Consider the following 22562-nt stretch of genomic DNA (forward strand, 5'->3'; position numbering starts at 1 on the left):
CAAAAATTAACATTATTTTTATGTTAGAAAGGAATAATGAGGTACGTGAGAATCTTTCAGTTTTAGGTATAAAGATGGGAAGAACTACCCCAGTATGTGAAAACTGAACAACTCATTTAGCCTCAGTAATGCCTCTATAAGGCAGAGACAGCTCTTTTATGTTTTCTTTGCTACCAGGCTGGTACTGTCTAGCTTCTGGCACATGTATGCAGAAATTACTTGGGTTACTATTACCAAGGACTTCTAGAGGTAAGAAAAATGGGTTGTAGCAACACACAACATGAAATGCAAATTAGCAGCACTGCTGATGAAAAAGAGAGTGATGAACATTTCTAAGCAAAGCTACTATTTTCTTCCACTTAGTTGAGATTTATACACCTCCTAAAAATACACTAGAAAACCAGACTGAATTAATCTGGAAAAAAAACACCAGAAATGCAATTCATATAGCTGTATGTCTTTTTAAGAGGGAAATAATACACAAATCTGGTTAAGAGGCAGCATATTTACAAATATCTGTATAGTTTCAACCAAGAAAATAGAATAACAGTACAGTATATAAAACAAAGGAAAAAAAACCCCACTTTTCAGCATAAATGATTTTTTTTAAAAAAAAATAATCATCATTCCAGTAATACAACCCAGCAATTACATGGGGATCACCAAATTGCATATGCCCACTGAAATATTAGCCAGGGTTAGAACTGTTTTGCTTCTGCACTTAGACAAAATTTATGTAAACTGAGGACAATGTAGTACTGAATGAAACTAGCACTTAAAATTACCATGCAATTTTAAAAAAGAACATTTGAAGAAGTTTTCTTTAATGATGATGATTAAGCAGCTAAGACAAAGAAAAGGGTAGGTTGAAATTTTCTTTAGTTTCTTTAGTTCCTTTCTCCATCCACTTTCACTGATACAGAAAACTGGTCACAAAACTCGTATCATTGATTATACACTAATGATTGCTATGAGTCTGGTCCCTTGGGCAGGCAGAAAGACTTAAATCTAAGAATGATTTAGGACCACTAAGTAGGGCTGTCAGAAACACATAGCCAATAGAGAAGGAAAATGCTAGAAGGACAGTATGTGTTAGTTGGAGTCATAGTGAAATCTCAATGGAGATTTCTTACCTTTCAGGAGAGTAAACAATAACATGCAACTAAAAGCCCACTATAGCTCTAAGTACTGTCCTAAGGACCTATCTGTGGCTTTATTAATAGTATGATTTGCGGCTTAATTAATAATTACAGCTGGTACAAATATCCTGGTTTATACTGTGTTTTATCTTCTACTCGGTATTTAGCATACCAGCCCTGTTTTTTATTTGGATTAATATGACAAGATGTCAAGTGTAAATAACTGTGTCTCTTTTCCACACTAAAAGAACCCCCTCCTTTCTCACCTTAAGTCTAAGATCTACTTACTTTTCATGTATAACTTTCTTGGTATCTTCCCACAGAGAATCCAAGCGATTTATCTCTTTGTCAATCTCAGGAGCAAGTGTGGTATCTTTTTGGGCTATTTGTTTTGCTTTGTCCATGAGCCACTGGAGTTCATGCTGGTGAGAATGCAATTCTTCATCTAACTGGTTAAAGATCCTCAATCTGCAAGTTAAAAGGCAGGTTTCAAATATACTTTTCTTCACTTTTTTTTTTTGCAACAGAAAAGAGGAGAAAGCAAGAACAGCAGCTGCTGTTAGTGTTACTGTGCATAAAGTTCTCTTTTCCTAACATTTCCTACAATATCTTCAGAAAACAGTGTTCTCTGGATATTTTTTTCTGCTACAACTGGCCTCAGAATGTGATTTTTCTGCTACATATACAGCTATACAATTATACAGATATGCATATACCTTCACCTCAAACAGTGACTTCGAAATATACTCAATTATTTAGATTAATACTTTATTATAGTAAATGTTTTCAATTCCTTCAGCACATGCAGTCTTCAGTTCTGTAAGAGCAGAAATAGTTATGTTATATAGGATTTCTAATAGCTGTTTGGATCTTGGATTCATTTGGACAAAATAAATTTCTGAGACAAAGATTTTATTGACTATTCTTTCAATATGAAAGATCAGTGGGACTTGCTAAGTGTTCTGCTTATGTTCTCCCTCCATCCAAACAGCTCTCTTACATAGTTTTATTAAGTACATATATGAACTCATATATGCCTGGGAAGAAATAAGGTACCCAGGCAGAAAACTCACACACGCCTCCAATGCATCATAAAAAAATGTAGAGATTGCAAGCAAATAAAGAAGTGCTAATCTCAAGGTTTAATACTGTTTTTACCTTTGCTGGAGGGCTTGTAGTGTTGCCTCCTTCAGGCCCTCCTTGTCAGCCTTTTCCTCAGTATCTTCAATACTCTTCAGTAGCAGTTCTCTGCGTTCCATGAAAGATCTTCGCAAGGCTCCAAGAGCTTCTGCCTCACTCTGTTTGGTTCCCAGAAGGTTTTGAACTGCCTCCAGTTCCAAGCACAGATTATCCACCACAGCCCTGCAGGACGTCCTCTGCCCAGAAATGCTGTGTTTTAGATGATACTGGGCCTTAGTAAGGGAACCATCCAAACTGATCGCAACAGATTCCAGCTTGTTAAGATTTTGAATAACATCATTTAGTTCCTTTGCCAGTAATTCAGATTTAGCTTTATCTATATTTCCTGATTTCTCTACTGTCTGCCTCAGCTGGTGGAGCACTCCTGATGCAGCACTATGGAGCTCCAGGAATACTCGCAGCTGACCAAGAGCCTCTTGTCTTTGGCTAGTTATTTGACTTGCTTCCTGGAAGATCTGAAAGCAATCCTCAGCCTTTGCCTGCAATGTCTGTTGGTCCTCTGGGCAGCTGAAAGAACACAATTTATCTACATGTTCCTTCAGCCTTTGCAGCTGCTGTTTCTTACTTTGAACTTCTGTTGAGTGGTTCTACGGGAAAGAAAGAAAACAGGGCTGGGTTTCTTCTTCCAGTCAAAAGCTCAGAAAACATTTTAGTACTAAAGTTATGAGCAAAACAAATACTACTGAGGGGTTTTCAGTAAGAACAGTTCGCTGTTACAGTTTTGCTTTAAACTGAACAAATAATAGAAATTTGTATGTAACTGTAACAGTGTATTGTTTTTCAAACAAATAAATGACCTTGCGCCAGTTTTAGATTAATATTAGCTGAATGCACTGTACAATTTCTCTGTCTTTAATATTTACATCCAAAAGTTTACCTTATTGTGAGATGCAGCTAGTTGTTGATCAGCTGTGTTTATTTCTGAAGTGGCTTGTAGTTCAGCAAGAAACTGCTTAATCCAGTCTGAAAACCTGAGCAGGAGCTCATCGAACTGCCCATGCTCAGCAACAAGAGACTGAAGGAAGTTGATCCTATAGGATGTCAGATGTAAATATGAAAGCACTTGATGCAAATTAATCAGTTCTCATAATCAAAACCACAGCTGACTGGACAGCATTAAAATCAATGCCAGGTGGAAGGTAAGAAAGAAATGTTAATTCGTGTTACAAATGTGATGACTGCTGTGTTGTTTTCTTAACTGGGGAATAACGTAACACTTGAAAGCACCAGTTTGGCTCTTTCCTATTTCCACTGTTTTATTCATATCTACTGTTAGAAGTGCCCCAACCTACCAAGGTATGTTCTTCTACTTCACAGACGTAGTCCCAGCAAAGAGAATAATATTGATGGAAGCTAAACTTCAGTTTTCAGACACACCAATTCTGTTTGCCCTAGCATCTGCAACATTGCATGTAAGGTGAAAGTCTCATCAATTTAGGTAGGGGGTGAGTAACTGCATGTTCAGCTTCCACTGAAGGAAGTAAGGGTCAAGTCTGCTTAAAGGAACACAACTCAAAGGAGGAATGTGTCCAGAGGAGTACTTGGCACCTAGCAGAACTAAGCTTCTAAACCCTGTCCTTAAAAAAGGCATTGTCACTAACCTTCCCATTTCCATTAGAAATTTCTCTACATAATTTTCAACATGAAATGCTATGTAGAAAATCGTTACATTATAAAGCAATCATATTGATAAAGCACCTAGAAGATGATGTCATTGACCAGAGTCTATTACTTTAGCTCCTTTACAAATAGTAAAATATGTACGTTCATCGTTGAAATCTAAATATATAACAACACAGAGTTTCAGAAAAGGAGGCAGTGTTCCTGAACCTAACATGAGCCAACAGCCTAACAAATGAGCATTTGTAGTATTTGTGGCAAATGAAAACTTCAAAGTGAGTTTAAAAATATAATAGTGTGGTTTTGCACAAGATAAAGCATGTAACTGAAAAAATGAAGAGCAAATATTACAGATTTTGGAAGTAATTTAGGAAGTTAGTTTGGAAATTGTAACTGAGGAATCTCAACGTTATCTTAATATCCTGCCCCATACTCTTTAAAACAGAACTCTTCTATCAAAAAAATATGGGGAGATTATGCCAAAAATACAACATGATAAATCTGTGGGATTCCTGACGCCCCGCTCCTGGGGTCACAGGATTCAATATGAATCTTAAACCTTTGGTTTCCATATGGTAATACTGTAAAAAACTACATTTCAAGACTGTGATTCCTCATCTGGATATTGGTTACTCCCATTTAACATTTAAAAGACATTCTGAAGCACAAACCTTTTATTAACAGCTTGTGGTAAAGCTTTCCACCTCTCATCCAGCTCTTCAAATTTTTCTTTTACTGTTTTCACACACTGTTTGGAAGCTGTTGGGAATAGCGACTCATTTAACTGTAATAGGCTCACATAGATTGAAGCATGGGACTCAATATCTGCTTGCAAATCCTGGGAAAACAATGTCATGCACAGCCTTTAGGTTAAATATGGCATCATATTATGCAAACTAACAAAAATAATAAAAAGTCAGCTAGGGATTTCCAGTACATCACTTTGAGACAAGTGACTGAGTACAGTCAAATCCTTGGAGGAATTGAGGTCTCTTAGGACAAGCATGTACTCAACACCTCTCAGACAGCTAAATATGCAACTATAATTCAGTAAAGATCCATCAAAGTTTTTTTTCTCCTTCAGGGCAAAGTGTAACGTTTCCACACAGCTCTACTGTATGATGAAAGTGGCTAAAATCAAGACTAAGTTTTGCAACATATTTTGTGTGCAGCAACAGAATTATGAGGAAATGCCACAAATTGGCCCAAACAACAACAACAAAAAAAACCAAAATAATTTTTCTTCTCTGCAGTAATATTTAAAAGTGAAATTATGGACTTATTGACTTCATGGAGGGTGTACAGGATGCTACATTTGGTCAACTGCTTCACAGTAATCTAAAAACAAATGGCACAAATTCAAGGGAAGGCATACTTCGGAATAGGATGAAAGTCTTTTGTTTAAATGAAAATCAGAAATCAGATTTTCATTGTGAATCAAAAATCTTTTCTTGAGCTGGCATATTACATTTGCAAATAACGTTCTTCCTGACAATTTTTGTCTTTGATAAATAATGATAAAAACCGGCAATAATGTAACACTTCCCTAGGACATTTTCAAAGCCCACAATCAAGTGACTTCTCAGACTACAACTGAGCAAATCCATCCTTTAAAAGACACAGGGGAAAAAAACATATGTAAGGGGACAATCTTTCCGTTGAAACATACCTGCAGTGACTGCAGCTCAGCTTCCAGTTTTACTCTGTCAGCAGAAACGTACTGCTCTGAAGGCCTGGCTGCAGCTTCACACCCCTCCAACCAGGTCAAGAAGGTAGACAGCTCCTTCTCCTGCCTAAAAAAATCACAACTTAGAGTTAGCAACTTAAGTTGCCCCCTCAGTCTCACACACTGACCACAGGAAGGTCTCTGTGTCCATCTTAACAGATGGGAGAGTCTACTCACTTCTGCCACTGAGCCAGAAGAGTCTCTAATAAGGTCTGTTTCTCCTTAGCATTCTCTAGAACCTTTTCATATTTCTGCTGCAATGCTGTAACCTCCTGAGTAGCTTTTTCTTTGTTGGCCACCTTTCGGGCACAGGCTGAGACAGAGGCCAGAGTGTTGTTCAGTTTTTCCACAGTATGACAAAGGTCCTAATGAACATGTAAAAGAAACAGAAGTCACATACATAAACAACAGAGCTACAGTAATGATGATGGGGAAAATTCTGTACTTCTACTTGAAATCTGAAGCAATGCTACATCCACCAGATCATGAAGCCATAGCTTGTATTTTGGTCAGATCTATCCTAGATATGTGTCCCAAGCATGTCAACTGACCAGCTAGTAGCAGGGGAAGACTTTCCTCTGATCAGTGTTAAAGAAAAAATCACAACAGTCAGATCTTCTGAATGGGCATGTGACACAGCATGATCATGTAGGACAAAGCTCCATCTGTCTAAGAGTTACTCTAATTTATACATGCACAGTAAATACAAAAAGCTCACTCCAGCATGTGAAGACTGACAGACTTGCAGCCCATGGCATGACACAGGAGAGGTAGAGCACAGAACTTCGGGCAGCATTAGCTAAAGGTCTTTTTCATAGATAATGGGATCTGATGATTAGACTTTCCAGTGTTGCCATTTCTAGAGAGCTAGGGAAATTGCTCATGTGAAAATAATTGAAATGTAGTACAATGAGTTAGAAAAGCACAAAATGAAACAGCTTTAAGACCACTAAACGTCAGACTCACAGGTGTGCAATAAAAACAGTAGTAATGGCTGTAATTACAGTCATGAAAGTAATCATATATAGGAGGAAATGTGAATTATACAGCAACAAACTGCCGATGTTTGAACTGAAAAATAAAAATTAATTTCACATTAAGGCATTGAATCATCATGATCCCACAGGCAGGACAAGAATTTACAATAGCATATTCATAATGTTTAAAAGCCAGTAACAATAATGATTACATGTGCTGTCTGAATAAATTCTCCATATGCAAAATATTTTTCCTCAAGGAGTATAAAGGTTTTTTTTAAAGCAGACAGGACAGGTCTTCCTTGCATACAGCCTTTGCAAGTAGTTACCACTAAGTTTAGAAAATTATATGCATTGTATTGCAAGAACAATATGACTGGAAGTTTTTACAATATTTTATTAGAAAGAAAAGTAATTATTGCTTTGGGAAGAATGCATCACAAACTTCTAGACATAGACAAAAATGCTATATCTAATTCCCTGAGATTTGGGATTTTTTTGTAGTTTGAATACCAATCCAGCATTTGTTTTTCTTTTGTAGTGGACCAAACTAAATCTCCAAAAAACACATGGATTTCTGGCATCACCAATAACAGTTTGTCAGCTGAAACACTGTCCAGTCGTTGCACTGTCCTACAAAATCTACTTCCAAGGTTTCTTTTTTTTAAAAAAAAAAAAAAAGCAGTGGTATTTCTCTACCAAGATGCAAGTTTCATGAAAATCTTCCAGGAAAAATGTCTAACAGACACGTTTCTTCTGTTTTTCATAATGTTTTAGATGCATAAAATTAAAAAAAAAAGAACCTGAAGAATTAATTCATAGCTTTAGGCTTTCCTTTTTCTAGTGTGGCGAAAAAACTCTCCAAGCCTGTCTGAAATGTTGAGAAGAAATAGCTGAGGAAGTCTGCTTAAGCCTTTCCTGGGGGTGCCCACCCCGACAGGCAGCCTTTGCCTCCTGCCTCCACCCTGGGCTGTGTGGCATCAGGCAGCCTGTAGTCTGGAAGTTACTGGTATTTCGATGAGGAAGTCAGTGTGGTACTATTTCCCTGGACTCGGTGGCAGGAATTGCTGGCCACATGCTCACCGTGCAATCCTGAAGGGCTGTGTACGTTGCTGCTGCCGAAGAGCATGATGTCAGAGGCTCAGCTACCTTAGATTCAAATTCAGACACTGCCTGCAGCACCTATGGAGAAAAGGCAAACCAGAGAGTCTAAAATCAGCAGGAAATACATAAATGATACTTTAAATATTAACTTTTAAATATTTAGTGCTAAGAGAGTACTATATCCTAAGCTTCTGTTTTGCTGAGTGCCTTTTGAAGTTAAAAGATGCTGTGCTCAGCTCCTTGTAACTGGGACAATCATAACATAGATTATCTTCCTTATGACCTACTAACAATGCAAAATTAAAGTTGAAATGTTTATAAGAAGTATGGATGTGGTTTCTTAGTGCAATATCCAGGAGAACCACTTAGGTTTTCTAAAAGACAGCATAAATTTTTGAGTGTGTATATTTTAGTGTCTTCATGAACCTGCCTTTTAAGTCATTCAAAGCACAAGTTTACATACAGAGGTCTTGCAATTACCTTACAAATATACTAATATATTCTAGTCCATCCTATTATAATATGGTTTTTATATTCAATTTTGGAAAAACAGAGTATTCCTATAAATTGCAAACAATCCATTAGATTTTGCATTGTCTACCTGTTTAAGACTTTCTTCATATTTCTGCTGTGCTGACGCATTCCCCGTGACCGTTCCTTCCAGCCTCTGTGCATGATCTCTTAACTCTTCCCAATACCTTTTGACCTGAGTCAATTTGGCTTTAATATGTGCACATTCTCCAGAGGTAACAAACGAGGAAAAAGACTCTGCTTCCTCTTCTAGTTTTGAGATTCCAGTTATCTTACCATCTATTTCATTGTTAATAACCTAAAATGTAAAGTGATAGTAAATAAAGAAGCACAATATTTTTAATTTTCAGAATAATACTTCCTACTCTCTTTTTTTTTTTACCTGAGCTACTAATATTCTTCATTTAAAAAGTAAGAGGACAGTTCATTGACCACTTGCAATAATTAGTTACAAAAGTTTTTAATATGCCCTGTAAATTCCCTTTTTCTTCTTGAAATTAGTACTGGAAAATGTTTAAGAAACAGCTTGCGCTAAAAACAGTCTATGGAGAGCAATTAGAATTGGCTGAGGTATGTATTTTTGTAAGAAGACAAGATGGCTCGTATTTTAGCCTCTCCTACTTCACAACAAATTAATACACAATTCTCTTAAAGATTCAAAATAAATACAAGATGAAAAAAAAATTAGTGTATAACTGAAAAAAGATACTATTAAGGAGCAGAACCCTAACAGTTGATTACTTATGTTTAGTAAGCTTTCAAGCACTTACAAAATAAAACCTGCTATGATTTGGAAACCTATAGAGATCATTTTCATTTTCTAATTTAAAATTCCATGGTATAAAAGAGAATAAATTAAATTATAATATGAGGTAGGTGAGTGTGCCCTCAGGCAGAGGATTAAATACAGAACCACATAACCGTATAAACAGGAAACCATGAAACGAGGGTGATAAAGGCCTTTAGTACTTTTCATCTCTCTTCTATGTCAATTACTAAAGGCACAAAGACAAAGTAGCACTTGCTGTATTTCATCAGCTGCATGACAGCAGCTGTCTCATATTATTTTGCACTTGTTTTTATTGCAAATTAGAGGCAAACCTGAAAGCTACAACACCCAAGACAGAACTTCTGGTGTTTCACATTCAGTGGCTATTTATTCATTAAGCACCAGGGAACTTATAAAACGCTTTTTTCACAACAGAATTATTTTAATTTCTGCTGATGCAGCATGTCTATGGAATTCTGAAAAGCAGCAAAAAACAATAATTGGGAGGGAACTGAAAGAGCCAAGAGCACTCGTTGGAATTGAAATGCAATAGCATTCACAGATCTAAAAATGTCAAGAAATGTATGTATATGAAATGAACCAAAATCCTTCCTGAAAATACACTTTCAAAAGCATAGAAAGTGCCCATCTTCTGCTGTAATTGTGATAAAAATACGGTGTCTTTCTAGCCATTATGAAGCTCAGGAGTGGCTTACTGCAACATTCAGTCTAGAATTAGCAGTGTGACAGCACAGAAAAAAATGTGCTGTAAGCATTTATAATGTGCCTTTATGCAATATATTCTGAATTAATTTGGATTATGAAATATCTTTTTTGCATGAGAATACGGTGCTGAGAAAAAATACTGGATTTGCAGCCCTGAAGCTGAAATTATCTAACAATGCAGCTGATACAAATGAGGCAGCGCTTTTTTACTCCCACGCTATTCCGTTAAATTCACCCAGTTACATAAAAGAAGGTGGATAATTGAGGCCTTCAGACTCTCACCGAGTTTGCCACCAATGGTAACTACTTGTGATAACTGTCATTTTGTTCCGCCAGGAATTTCGGAGAAATGAGTAGGTGAAAATCTGGCTCTGCTGAAGTCACTGGGGTTTTGCAGTCAGTCACCAAAAGAATTTTATCATTACTGTGTATGATAATTACATTCAGCTGACCCCAGGTTTTTTACCTGGTCAGCCAAAGGTATTAGGGAACACACTATTTTTAATTCATTTGCCTCATGTTATTTTTTCTTACTAATACATTGTACTAGAAATTATGAACTAAATATGCTGATTAGCATTGTGGCACAGAGTAACTCATCAGGAAACTTAGAACAAAACATAACAAATTCTTCAAAATGAGGCACAAAGCAATGCTGCTGAAGAATGCTTCCAGCTGTGTCCGTGCATTGGAGGTTAGGTGACTCATTTCATGTATCACAGTTTCATAAAACTCATTTGTTCACCTGAGTTACAATGATGTACCCTAGGCCTTATCTGGAAGATTTTCTCTGCTTTATGACTGTTCACTCAGACACTTATAAACATTACCTGCTGACCATTTTCTTTCTTTTATGATGTATAAATGAGGAAGAATTATGGTGGAATTTTCAGAAACTTGCAAGGCAGTGTGAAAATTACTGCTTATCTGCATATAGAGCAAGGAACACCAGCCTTTCTGGGAAATTGGCCTGAATGGGCCAGTGGGGCTTAAGTAGGCTCCATTTAGACAGCAAGAACTGTCACAAAGTAATGCAATACTAATATCACTTGATGCACTTACTATCTGTCTTAAACATTGGAATCCTATCCACTAACTACTGAAAAGCAAGAAAACACAACAAAGTATGCTCTTGGAGTAAGTGCATATATATTATTTCACAAGGTAATTGTTTCTGAATCGCTGTAGTGATCAAGCAAGAATTCAAGTATTGCTTTATTCTTCAATGATGAGATCAAGAGATTTATTTGTTGTATATAAAGTTGTGATCAAATTAAGAACAGGAAAATCTGCTGATAAACTATTTCTGTCACTTGAAACAAGTGTCTTATGGGATCCTTTGGAAATATTTCATGTCAAACTGGTCCATGACTGCAAGCAGCTGCACACCTGTGCATTTTCTGGAGCAAGTAGGTCACAGAATAAAGACAACGACAGTGTGTACAGCATATTGAAAAACTCTATCCCCTTAGAAACATACAATGTCAGAGAAGGTACATGTTCATTTGTGGGAGGATATGAAGTCAGCCCTTGAAATACAATGCTTGGACACAATATGCACCTAAGTTAGCAATAAAGAAACTAAACAGTATGTATGTACAGGAATGTACACAGAATTTAAGGGAGTGTAATTATAATAGCAATAAATGGTATGTAGATTTGCAAGCTACCAAAAGCAATAGTTCCTTTATTATTTCAGCATAATAGATACATAAATCAAGTTATAACTTTAACTTGTGAGATTGAAATAAAGCTCTATAACCACTAGCTGATGTATGTTTTAAAATAAAAAAGCTTTATACACGTTATATTTATGTAGCTATTTTGTACAACAGTTTAGATTACTCAAAAAATAATGAGTATAAATTAAATAAAATTTTTAACCATACACACAGAGGCTCCATATATCTAAATTAAACACTAAAAGAGAAGGCAGTCTGTTAGAATTTTCCTTTAGTTTATGTTAAACCTTACTGCTTGGTATATTCATGTACAAATTGTGCCATCATTACATCATGGTAGTTCTGAAACATGTAAAATGTGTGTTCTCCAATTTGGCCTCTAGCAAAATGACAGATAAACGGGCTTTTAATGCTAAACATAACAAGAACTAATCACCTTGATTTGGCTGATCTGTATGTCCAAAGGAGATGATGATGTTTCCAAAATTTCCAGTTCTTTCTCTTGTTCAGCTATCCAGATGGACAGAGCTTCAAAATTATTGCCAAAATGATCCCACTTGTTTCTCACCATTTCCATGCTTTTAATACTAAAATTAACCAAATTAATTAGAGAGAATAAACAGTTTAATATAATGAAGCTGCCTATATTCTTGCTAGAATAAAAACGTAATGTAATCTACAGGAGGGTCATTTTAAAAACTCCCGGTTTTACAGGACCCAGTTGTGCACCTAAATTCAAACTCTGTTCTCTCTTAGACTGTGCACCCAAAGTGAAACAGTTATATTAGCCATGGTGGGGACACCAAGAGGTGAAACAGAGTACAGCTAAATTCATCAGTTAGACATCAAGAATCTCATCTACCAGGAAGAGAATGGAAAAGTAACATAAACATGATTTCTAGGAAATAATATGGAATTATGATTGTATCACATATCTGAAAGTTGAGATAACTGAGTGCACAGATGTTAGTTATCTAGTCACTAGAACAGAATGATTAAAACCAGTGTATTGTGTATGTACATAGTCATCAATGCTTGACTGCTTTATTAAACTTGGTTTTTCTATAACAGCAATCTTCCCATTTTATAGAAAGTTTGTGTTTCCTGAGGCAACGATTTCATATTAAGCCAAAGAATCAACAACAGATATAACTCAACTACCTCAAAGTTAATAGATTAATATTCTTTGAAACAGCTGTTATAGGTAATGTTAAATAGAGACAGGATATGATTGATTTTCCTGTATCTTGGATAGCAAACAAAGCACCTTTTTTTCATCACAAGAAGTCTAAGGCCCTTATAAGGCTTAACAGCATTAACTTTCAATATACAAGTTTCTGTTCCTTTCAAATCACTGTGAAGAAACCAGTGCTAATATAGGCCCTACACACAGCTTGCAAAACATGCATTTTCTGTTTCACTTAATATATAACAATTTCATCAGAAAAGTTTGAATGTTACAAAATTCCAAAATACATTTTCCTTTTAAATATAGCCTTAAAAACCATTCCATGTTAAAAAGTTTTTGGTTTAATTTCTTTTTTTCTACCTCATTAAAGCTAGATGAAGCTTTTCTTTAAGAAAAGATGTAGTCTAAAAATGTAAAAATTGGCCTTTTTGATTCTTTCTTATTTATTTTCATTTTTTTTAAAAAAAATAGGAATGCCAACAGCCATTTACTGATGAGTAAATTCAAATTCATTATTTGTAGGAAAATAAAGTGCAAAACTATTTCACTCAAGTCCAGCCCAAGATAATATGGCTGGAAATCAGAATCAAAGGACCAAATCAGTGGCACAACAGCTGAAAATCCTTCACCTTTGTATCTGCCTTCCTTACAGATGTAAGAAAGACGCAGACTGTAAATGATATAGTCCCAAAGACACTGCACAGCTACGCATGATCTCCTCAGAAAACAGATGGGCTGTTTGCTCTGTAGTTAACTATGGAAAGCTGCTCAAACTTTTCTTTCCCTTTCCTGTTCATTGGCATAGTGTGTACCATATGCATTTGGAATACCTTCACTTTAAATTACTCAGTAAAGATTTATATTGATGGTGCGAGTTACATCATAACCCTTACACACTTATTATATGTTCTGTAGATTCACTATAGACAGTTGTGTATATTTGCATGTTTTGCAGAAATTATTTTTTTTATTATCTGTCACAGTACCACAGATGTTCTGTATAATCCACACAATCATCTAAAACCTATTTCATATCTGCATTGAAAGGGATTATCAGTGATGGCTTTAATTTAGAAATATACATTATTTAAAAAGTGAATATTCATTGCAGGAAAGATGAATTTCTTAAATTGAAAAATAACACTAGTTTTCTCTCTAATTTTGGCAATAATGAAGTGTAAAGTATTCAGTAAGATATGGTAGACTTTGCAAATCATTTTAATACTTCATATTGGAGGAAGTGTTGTTATGTATAACGATTAGACTGTCAATAATCAGAAAGTTACATCTGCTGCACAGGCTAGTTATTCTGGTTTACAACTGTTCTTTTACATAAGGAAGAAAATGGCACCAAATTAAAGTCAGATTAGCATGACAATGGTCAATAGGGGAAAAAAAAAAAAACCAAACCAAAAAATGTGGCCATTACCCTTTGCTCATATTCAAACTTAAAAAGCAAATTATACTACATAGTAATTCCAACAAGACAACATACAATTGGTACATATATCCATGACATGTATCAGATCTAATAAATGCAAAAGTACTGATTTCATACACACATACAAATGTATGTGTATATAGGTAAAATGAGAATAGCAACAGTTGAAGTTGAGCAACTTGAGTTCAATAACTGAATTCACTTAAGAAAAGGGATGAAATTTTTACAAATACAAAATGCTACAAATATATACAGGATTTAACAACATTGTCTTGGAGTTTGAACTTTCAACTTTTAAACAAAATTTGGCAAATGATGCCTTTTTTTTTTTTTTTTCAGCAGCAGAAGCAGCTTTTGATATTGCCCATGAAATAAAATCTGGGCATTCAGCTAACATGAAGGCACTTCTTGACAATCCTATGGAGAAAGCTGAATACTGAAAATGGAGTCAAATATGGTAAATGTGCTGTTCTCATACTTGCACTGAGATTTTTCTTTCTAAAAGAGTCTAGTACGTCAAGAATGAGTTAATTATTGTTTCTTCACGATACTGGGGATTAAACACATTAAATGTACCTAACAGTGGGTTTATGAACTAATATTATTAGAAAAGATTTTGTTTATTTGCACACACTTTTTTGACATATTTGGTACTATAACCTGGTTAATATGCCACTGCAAGCTGGAAATGACGAAGCTGATGAGACAACACAAAATGCTGACAAGGTATTCTAGAAATCTGAATACAATCTTATAGTGGAGGATAAATATTAGGACTTGTTAAGAACATACTCTTCTTCAAGAGAAACTTCCACTTTTTTGACTTGTTCTTGGATTGATTTTGCCTGCTGCTGAAGGGATTGCTTGTTCTTTGAACCAAGCTGTATCTCAGAAGAATTCTTCACCAAATTCTCAGCCTGCACTGCCATTGCTTCAGTCTGTTTAGAAAGTTCCTGTAAGGATGCAAGCCACATTAATTCAATATAAACAATTTCACATATTTACACAAAAAGTATTTTTCTTCAATGTCTGTGGTTGGAAAAAGTATCTGTGTCCTACAGGTATATTTTGAATGTGTAAATACATAAAAACAATCCCTGAAGAAAGTTGGTTTTATGTAGCACTTAAGAAACGTTCATTTAAGCAAACTAGCTTGAATAAAATTTAGCAAGGGAAACTCTTATGTCTGAAAGTTTTTAACTCAGCCAATCAAAATTTATTCTATAGCTCTTCAAGAAATATATCTGTGAACCGTAGAAGATTATATGCATCTTTATTTAATCTTTAGATCCTATGCTTTACAGAAAGGATTTTGCAGTATTTCCCAGCTTGTAATACCACTTTGTTTAGCAACTACCTTCTCTCACAAGCATTAAACTCACACACCAGAACAATGGATGCTGAGCATAACCAAGATATGTATAATTTAGTATCAGATTCATCAAAGGGTAAAAAATGTGTGAAAAGCAATCCAATCACTTGTGAATATATATTAGTGTGTATATATATATAAAATATATATATATTAGTAAATAAAATGGGCTGGGATAATTCACTGTTACTAAGGGCAAGTGGCATTTTATGGCTTATTTCCATGTTGTAGGATTCTCTCCTTTTTCTCCTCAGGGCTAAAAGATTGCTAATTGGCACAGCCCACATAACCTTGGCAAAGAACACACTGTTGATGTTGACATGCTAGTGCTTGACACTGTTTAGCTTACTAGTATATAGGATAAAATGGGAAGTCCTCAACATCATTTTAACTTCCATACATGTGCTTCAGATGCAGATTTTGAGTAATTCTTCATGATTTTTTTCATAAAGTAACTTTTTAGCTCTGAACAGTTTATGCAGTTTCTAATCTGTATACGCAATTTCCACTGGCATTAATGAGAAACCATGCAAAGATTGAAGGCAATACGCTCACTCCATTTAACAAGCAAGGCAGAAGGATACCTCAGTTCCTGTATTTCACACAGTGAATACCTTTGTCTGACCCAGTTCTGAGGAGAGGCTCTCTAAACTGCTAAAGTTTAAGATACGTTCAAGTGCAGAGCTTGCTTGCTTGAGATATTTTACTACTGTTTCTTTGTCCTTTTCAAACTGCTCCCATTTATTTATTGTGACCTATAAAACAAACAAACAAACAAACCCAAAACAGAAATACAAAGACAAAAAGATCAAAGGGGAGAAAAATAATTTCATTGTAAATTACCGAAGAAAGAAAACAGAGAAAGACCTGACATTAAACAATTCCTCCTGAAATGCCATCTACTTGAAGATGAAGCTGTTCTGAAGCCAATAAAAGAAAATTTTCCTTGAATTTTCACTCATTTGCACTGCGCTATGTAAAAAAGCACTGTTCTCTAAGGTGCCAGCAATATTTAAATCTTGTATTTGAATGTCCTGTAAGAAGTCTGAAGTAATAAATGCAGATACTTATGCTTATGGTGACAGGTAGTCAACAATATCCAAAAGGATTTTCAAGTTCTTTAATGAAATAAATTACAGTAAAATGTTAGAAGAAAATCCCTACTTATAGGAAACACATACAGAGGAATCTATTTGTTCTTTTCTGATAATGTAGAATTTTGATTAACATGCAGCATTTAATTACCAGTCACAAGAATTATGACAGTATGAACAAATATTTTCTTGATTCTGAATTAAAGCAAAGCCCAAATTAAGACACCATATATGGGATTCCTTAGAAAAAAATTGGTTCCAAGAATAAGTTTTTACATTAAGAAGTTAGTTGAGCTTAATCAAGTATTTTTTTTCATCTTGTGTTTTGTCATGTGAAATAGTTCTGATGAGCTAACATTTCTGTGGAATAGTGGACAGCTGAATTAACATTCTTCTTAGAGAAATGTAAAGTACAACTCAGATATCAGTGCAAGAAGCTATAAATCCTAATCCCAGTTCAGTCAGTGACTAGTTACATAACCTGGGGTAATCCATTTTATTTCTCTGTGACTTTTTACTTCCTTCTTTAAATTTAGGATGACAGCATGTATTTCAAACAGTAATTGTGAGGATTATATTTGTACAACATCAGGTGCTATTAATCTAAATGTCCAGCCTAAGGACTCTTAATTAAAAGGCAGTATCATCATGAATTCACAGATAAATTATTTAAAGTATTTATTATGACTGAATAGTTGGGACTTCTAAACACTTTCAAACAAAATGCTGCTTCTTTATTAATTAAGAGGTATCCAGCAGCTTCAAAAAGTTTTCATGGAGGTACTGATAATTAAAACCCTGAGGACTAAGATTCAGAGGTAAGAAAGTTAGTTCAGACTTTCACATTAAAAAAATAGGGGGTTTGCTAGGTTTAAGAATAAAAAACCCACAGTAGTACAGGTTTTTATTTCTACTTGCAAAGGACCCACCTGCAGTTGCTCTTCACGTTTCTCCATAGTCTGCTGCATGTTTTCTAATGTTCCTTCCAAGTTTTGTAAATCCTCTTGCACTGAGCTGGGCAATCCACCCTCAATCTGCAACCGTTTAGCTTGGGAAATCTGCTGTTGCACATCTTGCCTCTTTGCATGGAGTCTCCTTGTCCTTTGCTAAAAAATTTATCCAGCAGGAATGATTAGACTTTTTAGCTCCTCTGGGAAACTGGTACAAGGAAACCACTTTCTGCTTTTGCAGGGTTATGCAATGAGAGTAACAGATAAAGGGATAGACTGTGGCAAATATGCTTGAGAGTTTCATTTACTCATCAATTATATGTGTACACACCTTTTGTGGCATACAAATGAGAGAGAAAAGAGTGACAGTACAGCCATTTATCCAAAGCAATATTTCAGAAAGAGAAGCCGCAACAAGTGAGCAACTGCAGGAGTAGCCACAGGTGCATGCATTCCTCCTGACTGCCTGGAAGCATCCAGGTCTGCTCTGTGCTCTCTGAGGCACAGGCTGGAGCCTCAGATTGATCAAAGTAAAGTACCAGCCTTCATTAGAGGGGTGGTCTAGTTGCGTAACTCATTCCTTGATGCATTTTGCTGTGTAGCACTACCAGAAACTCCTAAGACTACACTACTTCTCCTTTCCTGACATGCCTGACCCATTGTCAGCCCTGCTATGCATGCTCATAGCTCCCTGCTCAATTCTACTCTGGGTACCTTCAGGTGTTTGTCAAAGTCTGTTTTTACCTTAATAGACTCCGCGTCAAAAGAAGAGCCTGAGAACTCTATGAATTAACTATACCTATTATTTCTCCTACGACAGATAAAGAATGTGGAGTATTGAAAGAACAAAAACAAACCTTAACACATATAATAGATTATACAAACATAAAAGAGTTTAGATAAGACATGGGTAAGACATAGTGCCTGGTCAGAGAGTAAGACATGTCTGACCTTAGAGAAATAGATGTTAATATAAAATACTTCTATAATGCCCAAACACTGACAGTAAATTATTCTTATTAACTTTGAGCAGGCCTCAAAGTTAATTTCCCACATTAGGCCTTAAAAAACATGATTCTTGCTGTATGCAAACCGTATGATTTATTATTACTATAGCCTGTAGATGTTTTGATCTAGTATCAGTGCACAAAAAGCCTCCTGTTCTATGCATACAGAACGGAGGCCCGTCTGTCACCATGGTAGCTACCTAGAGGAGGAGATGAGGCTAGAAGTACACCTCCCTTCCCTCATTTAGAGTTGGGGCCACATCAAAGATGCTGAAGTCGAGAAATTTCCAAAAGCAGGATCAACCCCAAATTACCATGATCAAATCTGACACAGAAACTTTATAAAGGTAAAAAAGAGAGACTACACATTTGCAGAGTACACTTACCCAAAATTTCAAGTAAATGAAGCTTGTTTTTCAGGTGTTCTGTGCCCCAAAACCCCATGTGAAATAAAATGTTATTCAATAAAAGTTGGAAAACAAGCTCATCTATGGGGATTAACATTTAAAAAATACTAAGTACTTTTTTCATTATAAGAAATCAATACTAGGCCATATGAAAATGCTTTCTTTAGAACTCTTTCAAATTTAAATATAAAGAGTTATGCTAATGGACATAACAAAATTTTGTAATTACATGAATTCTACCTTAAAAAAAAATTCCGGTATGGACATGAGTAACTGCCCTACCTGATGATGAAGTAGTAGTTGCTGGGCTTGTAATAAGCTTTCTGTATCCAGGATCCTTTCAGCCTCTGTTTGGGCTTCTTTAGAGCTGATGATTAACTCTTCAATTGCACTTTTAACTTCTTCTTTGTACTGGACACAGTCTCCAATAGTGCCTAAAGTCTTTTCAATCTACAATTACAGATACCCTTAAGTATTGCATGTTGAAAGGCACATCTGTATTTTAAGGGCACATTTATATTTGAAATATTTTTTCAAAAAATATAGTAAATTGCCTAAATCCAAAGCACACTTGTCTGCAGCATTCCCAACACCTTTAATTTTACATTGAAAGAGTGACTGTAGGCTTAAAATGTGACCAAGGAGACCAAGTGACATAATCCCTATTACATTGCCATATGGTAAATAGCTGTGACAGCCACTTATTGGTGATCACTTAGAAAATACATGCTTCCTCACCCTTGCAAGCTGACTTAGATTCTGAAACACCTGTGCTGCTCACCTCACAAAAAATCTTGCTACATTTTGGACCTTCCAGAATAACGCCCTGGTGAATCACAAATATATTAAAATGCCTTGTTACCTGGGTTTATGGACCACAATATGCATGTGGTGCAATATCCAGTCTCAAGTTTTCAGGATTTTATAAATATATATATATTCAGCATATCAAAAGTTCTTCCCTCTTTGCATGATTCAGCTAACTACTTGCAGCTGATTTCCCAGACAGTTCCTGTGTTTTAAGGTTTTAATCATAAAGTATCCTAGAACTAAGAAACCCCTTTCTTCCTCCCTTCCCTTCTTTCATTCCAATCCATACTTTGGAGGGTCATTCAGATTCAAGCCATTCTCTTTCCTTTTACATAAATGTTTAATCTTTACTCTCCAAAAAACATTGCTGAACTCTGGAAATACCCAGCATCAGTCCTTGTCTAAACAGTCTCATTGATCTGATTAACAAGCTGTAAATTTAGCTGTAAAGGGTATTCAGACTTTTAAGAACCAGCAGTCTCTTAGCTGTAGTATAAAGTGCCAGTTAGATCATGCCTTTAGATTCAAAACAAGTTTAGATTCTAGCTCTTTTTTTACCTTCATGAACTTGTGCTCCTCTTAGTTCTGACCTTTTGAGGAAACAAAAAGCTAAAGTACTTTAACATACACACATACACACCCCCACAACCCCCTCCCACACACACACACACCCTCACACAAAAAATACAGGATCTTACATTTTTTGCAGTCTCTTGGAAATGAGAAAATTGGTTGCCCCAACTTTCCAGTTTTCACACCATGAAAGTCTCAATAAATACATGGAACTCTTATACATTTGTAACACCTACAAGGCCTCCACAAGAATCAACATTAACAATGGAATTTGAAGTCTGAACTCTTTCTCTATCCTGAAATCTTCTTTCAAATGGATTTGTTCAGCCTTCTAAGTGTAAGATGTTCTAAGATTCTCCCGGTCTTTTTACTGTGAAAACTGTGAAGCAGAAAGTTGCCTGAGATCCCACAGAACTCAAGGGTTCAGTGGATTCTAAGATGTTTTGCTTATGAATTAGAAACTTCCCATGATTTCAGCAGTTACAGTATCTTGTTATCATTCAGACCTCAGAGAACTGCAGCCTTTTCCTGCAAATTCAGTGCACGACAGATATCCTTAATGATCTGAAACTACCTCACAGTAGTTCCTTTATTATTTCAGCATTAAAGTTATATACATGAAGATTAAAGTCAAATTCTACATCCATTAGCTGATGTACATCACAGTTTTGCCAATGTTCACTACGAGCCAATTTTAGAAAACTATCTTTTTCCTCTAAAAGTACTGACATTTTGATTCCAGAAACATTTACCATAATACCTTCCAATCCTGCAAAGGGAAAAGAGCCATTATAATAATGTCAATATTTTTTGCCTGCTACTCTCAAGGACTTGCTACCTAGGAGTATAAATGACTTCTCCGATGCTGAATGTTTGCAGCTTAATTAAAAAAGCACAGCAGGGAACTTATGCTTGTGAAGCCATGATTGATGTCATATCATGACACTGTAAATGAACAGTTCTTGTGTCCTCATACTGTACCTCAGCCAGTAAATCTAGGAGTCCCCTGAAGTCACTGGAAAGTTTACAAAGCTCATCTTCTGTCTCTCTGGCCTCCAAATCAGGACATACTGCAGTCAAAACAGCAAGTCTAGATTTCAGCCAGCTGTGATTTTCTCCTTGCTTGTTAATATGCTTCCTAATTTCCTATGGAATAATCAAAACATATTTTCTTCAAATAAACAAAAAATATTAATGAGTGGCATTCAAGTAAACAAAAAATATTAAGAGTTGAATTTATGGCATCAGTTCAAAGATTAGTAAACATACTACCTTTGTCCTTATCTTGAAACACTAGAAAGGTAGTAATTTTCTATTTATTTGCATACCCTATCAGATTGTGTTCTAGTCAACAGCTAGATTTTTCATTTCCTCCACAGACTTTACTCCACTACTACTTACTAGAATGTTCTTTAATAAGTAGTAGTGTACTTTTTCCTCACAAATGAACATTTTTACCTACAGATAGACAGGTAGATGCTGTGTATATATTTTCCATATATTGACCAAATTTCTTAGTTGCCATTTAAATCTTAAATGCTGACTTTCCCAAACATAAAATTTCATGTGATACAAGGTTTTATGTATTTCCCCCCCTATTTAAATAGCTCTTTTTTTCTTCTTTTCATCCAGTAGTTCATTTATATCTTTGTGCCAGTGCTGATGAGAAGTTACCAGCAGTGAAACTGCACAAGTAAATTAGACTTTTTGGAGCAGAAGCACCCATTAAGCTGAAGGTCTATCTCCTTTATCAAGGTCATCCTAACTATGTTTCTCCGCATGGTTAGCCTCATAACATACTCTTGACTTTCACACAAACTCCTACAGTATGTGACATTCCTATTTTTGCTCCTAGTATGTGAAATAAAAAAAAAAAAAAGAAAGGGGTCAAGCTAGGTCCCAAGTGACACAATAAATTATTGCCTAAAACTGATTTAACCAAACAACTCAGTCTTCACAACTATTCTATCACTTCTTTTACCAGTCACCAATGCAAAAGTGAATGGTAGAATATCTTTGCCACCACTGTTATACTATTGTAGAAGAGAATTCTTATTACAGAAATTTCCCTAAATGTAAGAGAGTAACCTGATCCTTCAAAAAAACCCAGTCCAAAAATTTTGCACTTTGCGCAGCACTTTTAACTGTGCATGCAACAGGATGAGGCACAAGTATTTATTGTTTATTTCTATATTCTGGATGTTCTGAATACACAAGTAAATGGAAATGCCATTCTTTAAACTAT

The 22562-nt window shown here is 35.6% G+C and overlaps 1 protein-coding gene across 15 annotated transcripts in view; it reads right to left on the reverse strand.

Annotated features, from left to right (window-relative positions):
* The window catches only part of SYNE1 (spectrin repeat containing nuclear envelope protein 1), a 316992-nt gene that overhangs the window by 184440 nt on the left and 109990 nt on the right, over positions 1–22562 (reverse strand). For all 15 annotated transcript variants that reach the window (XM_056344229.1, XM_056344228.1, XM_056344232.1 and 12 more), the window contains 14 exons: positions 21299–21463; positions 19217–19384; positions 17500–17676; positions 16091–16231; positions 14897–15057; positions 11911–12061; positions 8368–8595; positions 7746–7844; positions 5863–6050; positions 5629–5752; positions 4631–4797; positions 3217–3370; positions 2298–2926; positions 1428–1607 (listed from right to left, as the gene is read on the reverse strand). In XM_056344229.1, coding sequence (XP_056200204.1) covers positions 1428–1607; positions 2298–2926; positions 3217–3370; positions 4631–4797; positions 5629–5752; positions 5863–6050; positions 7746–7844; positions 8368–8595; positions 11911–12061; positions 14897–15057; positions 16091–16231; positions 17500–17676; positions 19217–19384; positions 21299–21463 — 2732 coding nt within the window. The remainder of the gene's footprint in view (positions 1–1427; positions 1608–2297; positions 2927–3216; positions 3371–4630; positions 4798–5628; positions 5753–5862; positions 6051–7745; positions 7845–8367; positions 8596–11910; positions 12062–14896; positions 15058–16090; positions 16232–17499; positions 17677–19216; positions 19385–21298; positions 21464–22562) is intronic.

This window comes from Falco biarmicus, chromosome 6 (assembly GCF_023638135.1).
Source record: "Falco biarmicus isolate bFalBia1 chromosome 6, bFalBia1.pri, whole genome shotgun sequence".
NCBI classification, from domain to species: Eukaryota; Metazoa; Chordata; class Aves; order Falconiformes; family Falconidae; genus Falco; species Falco biarmicus.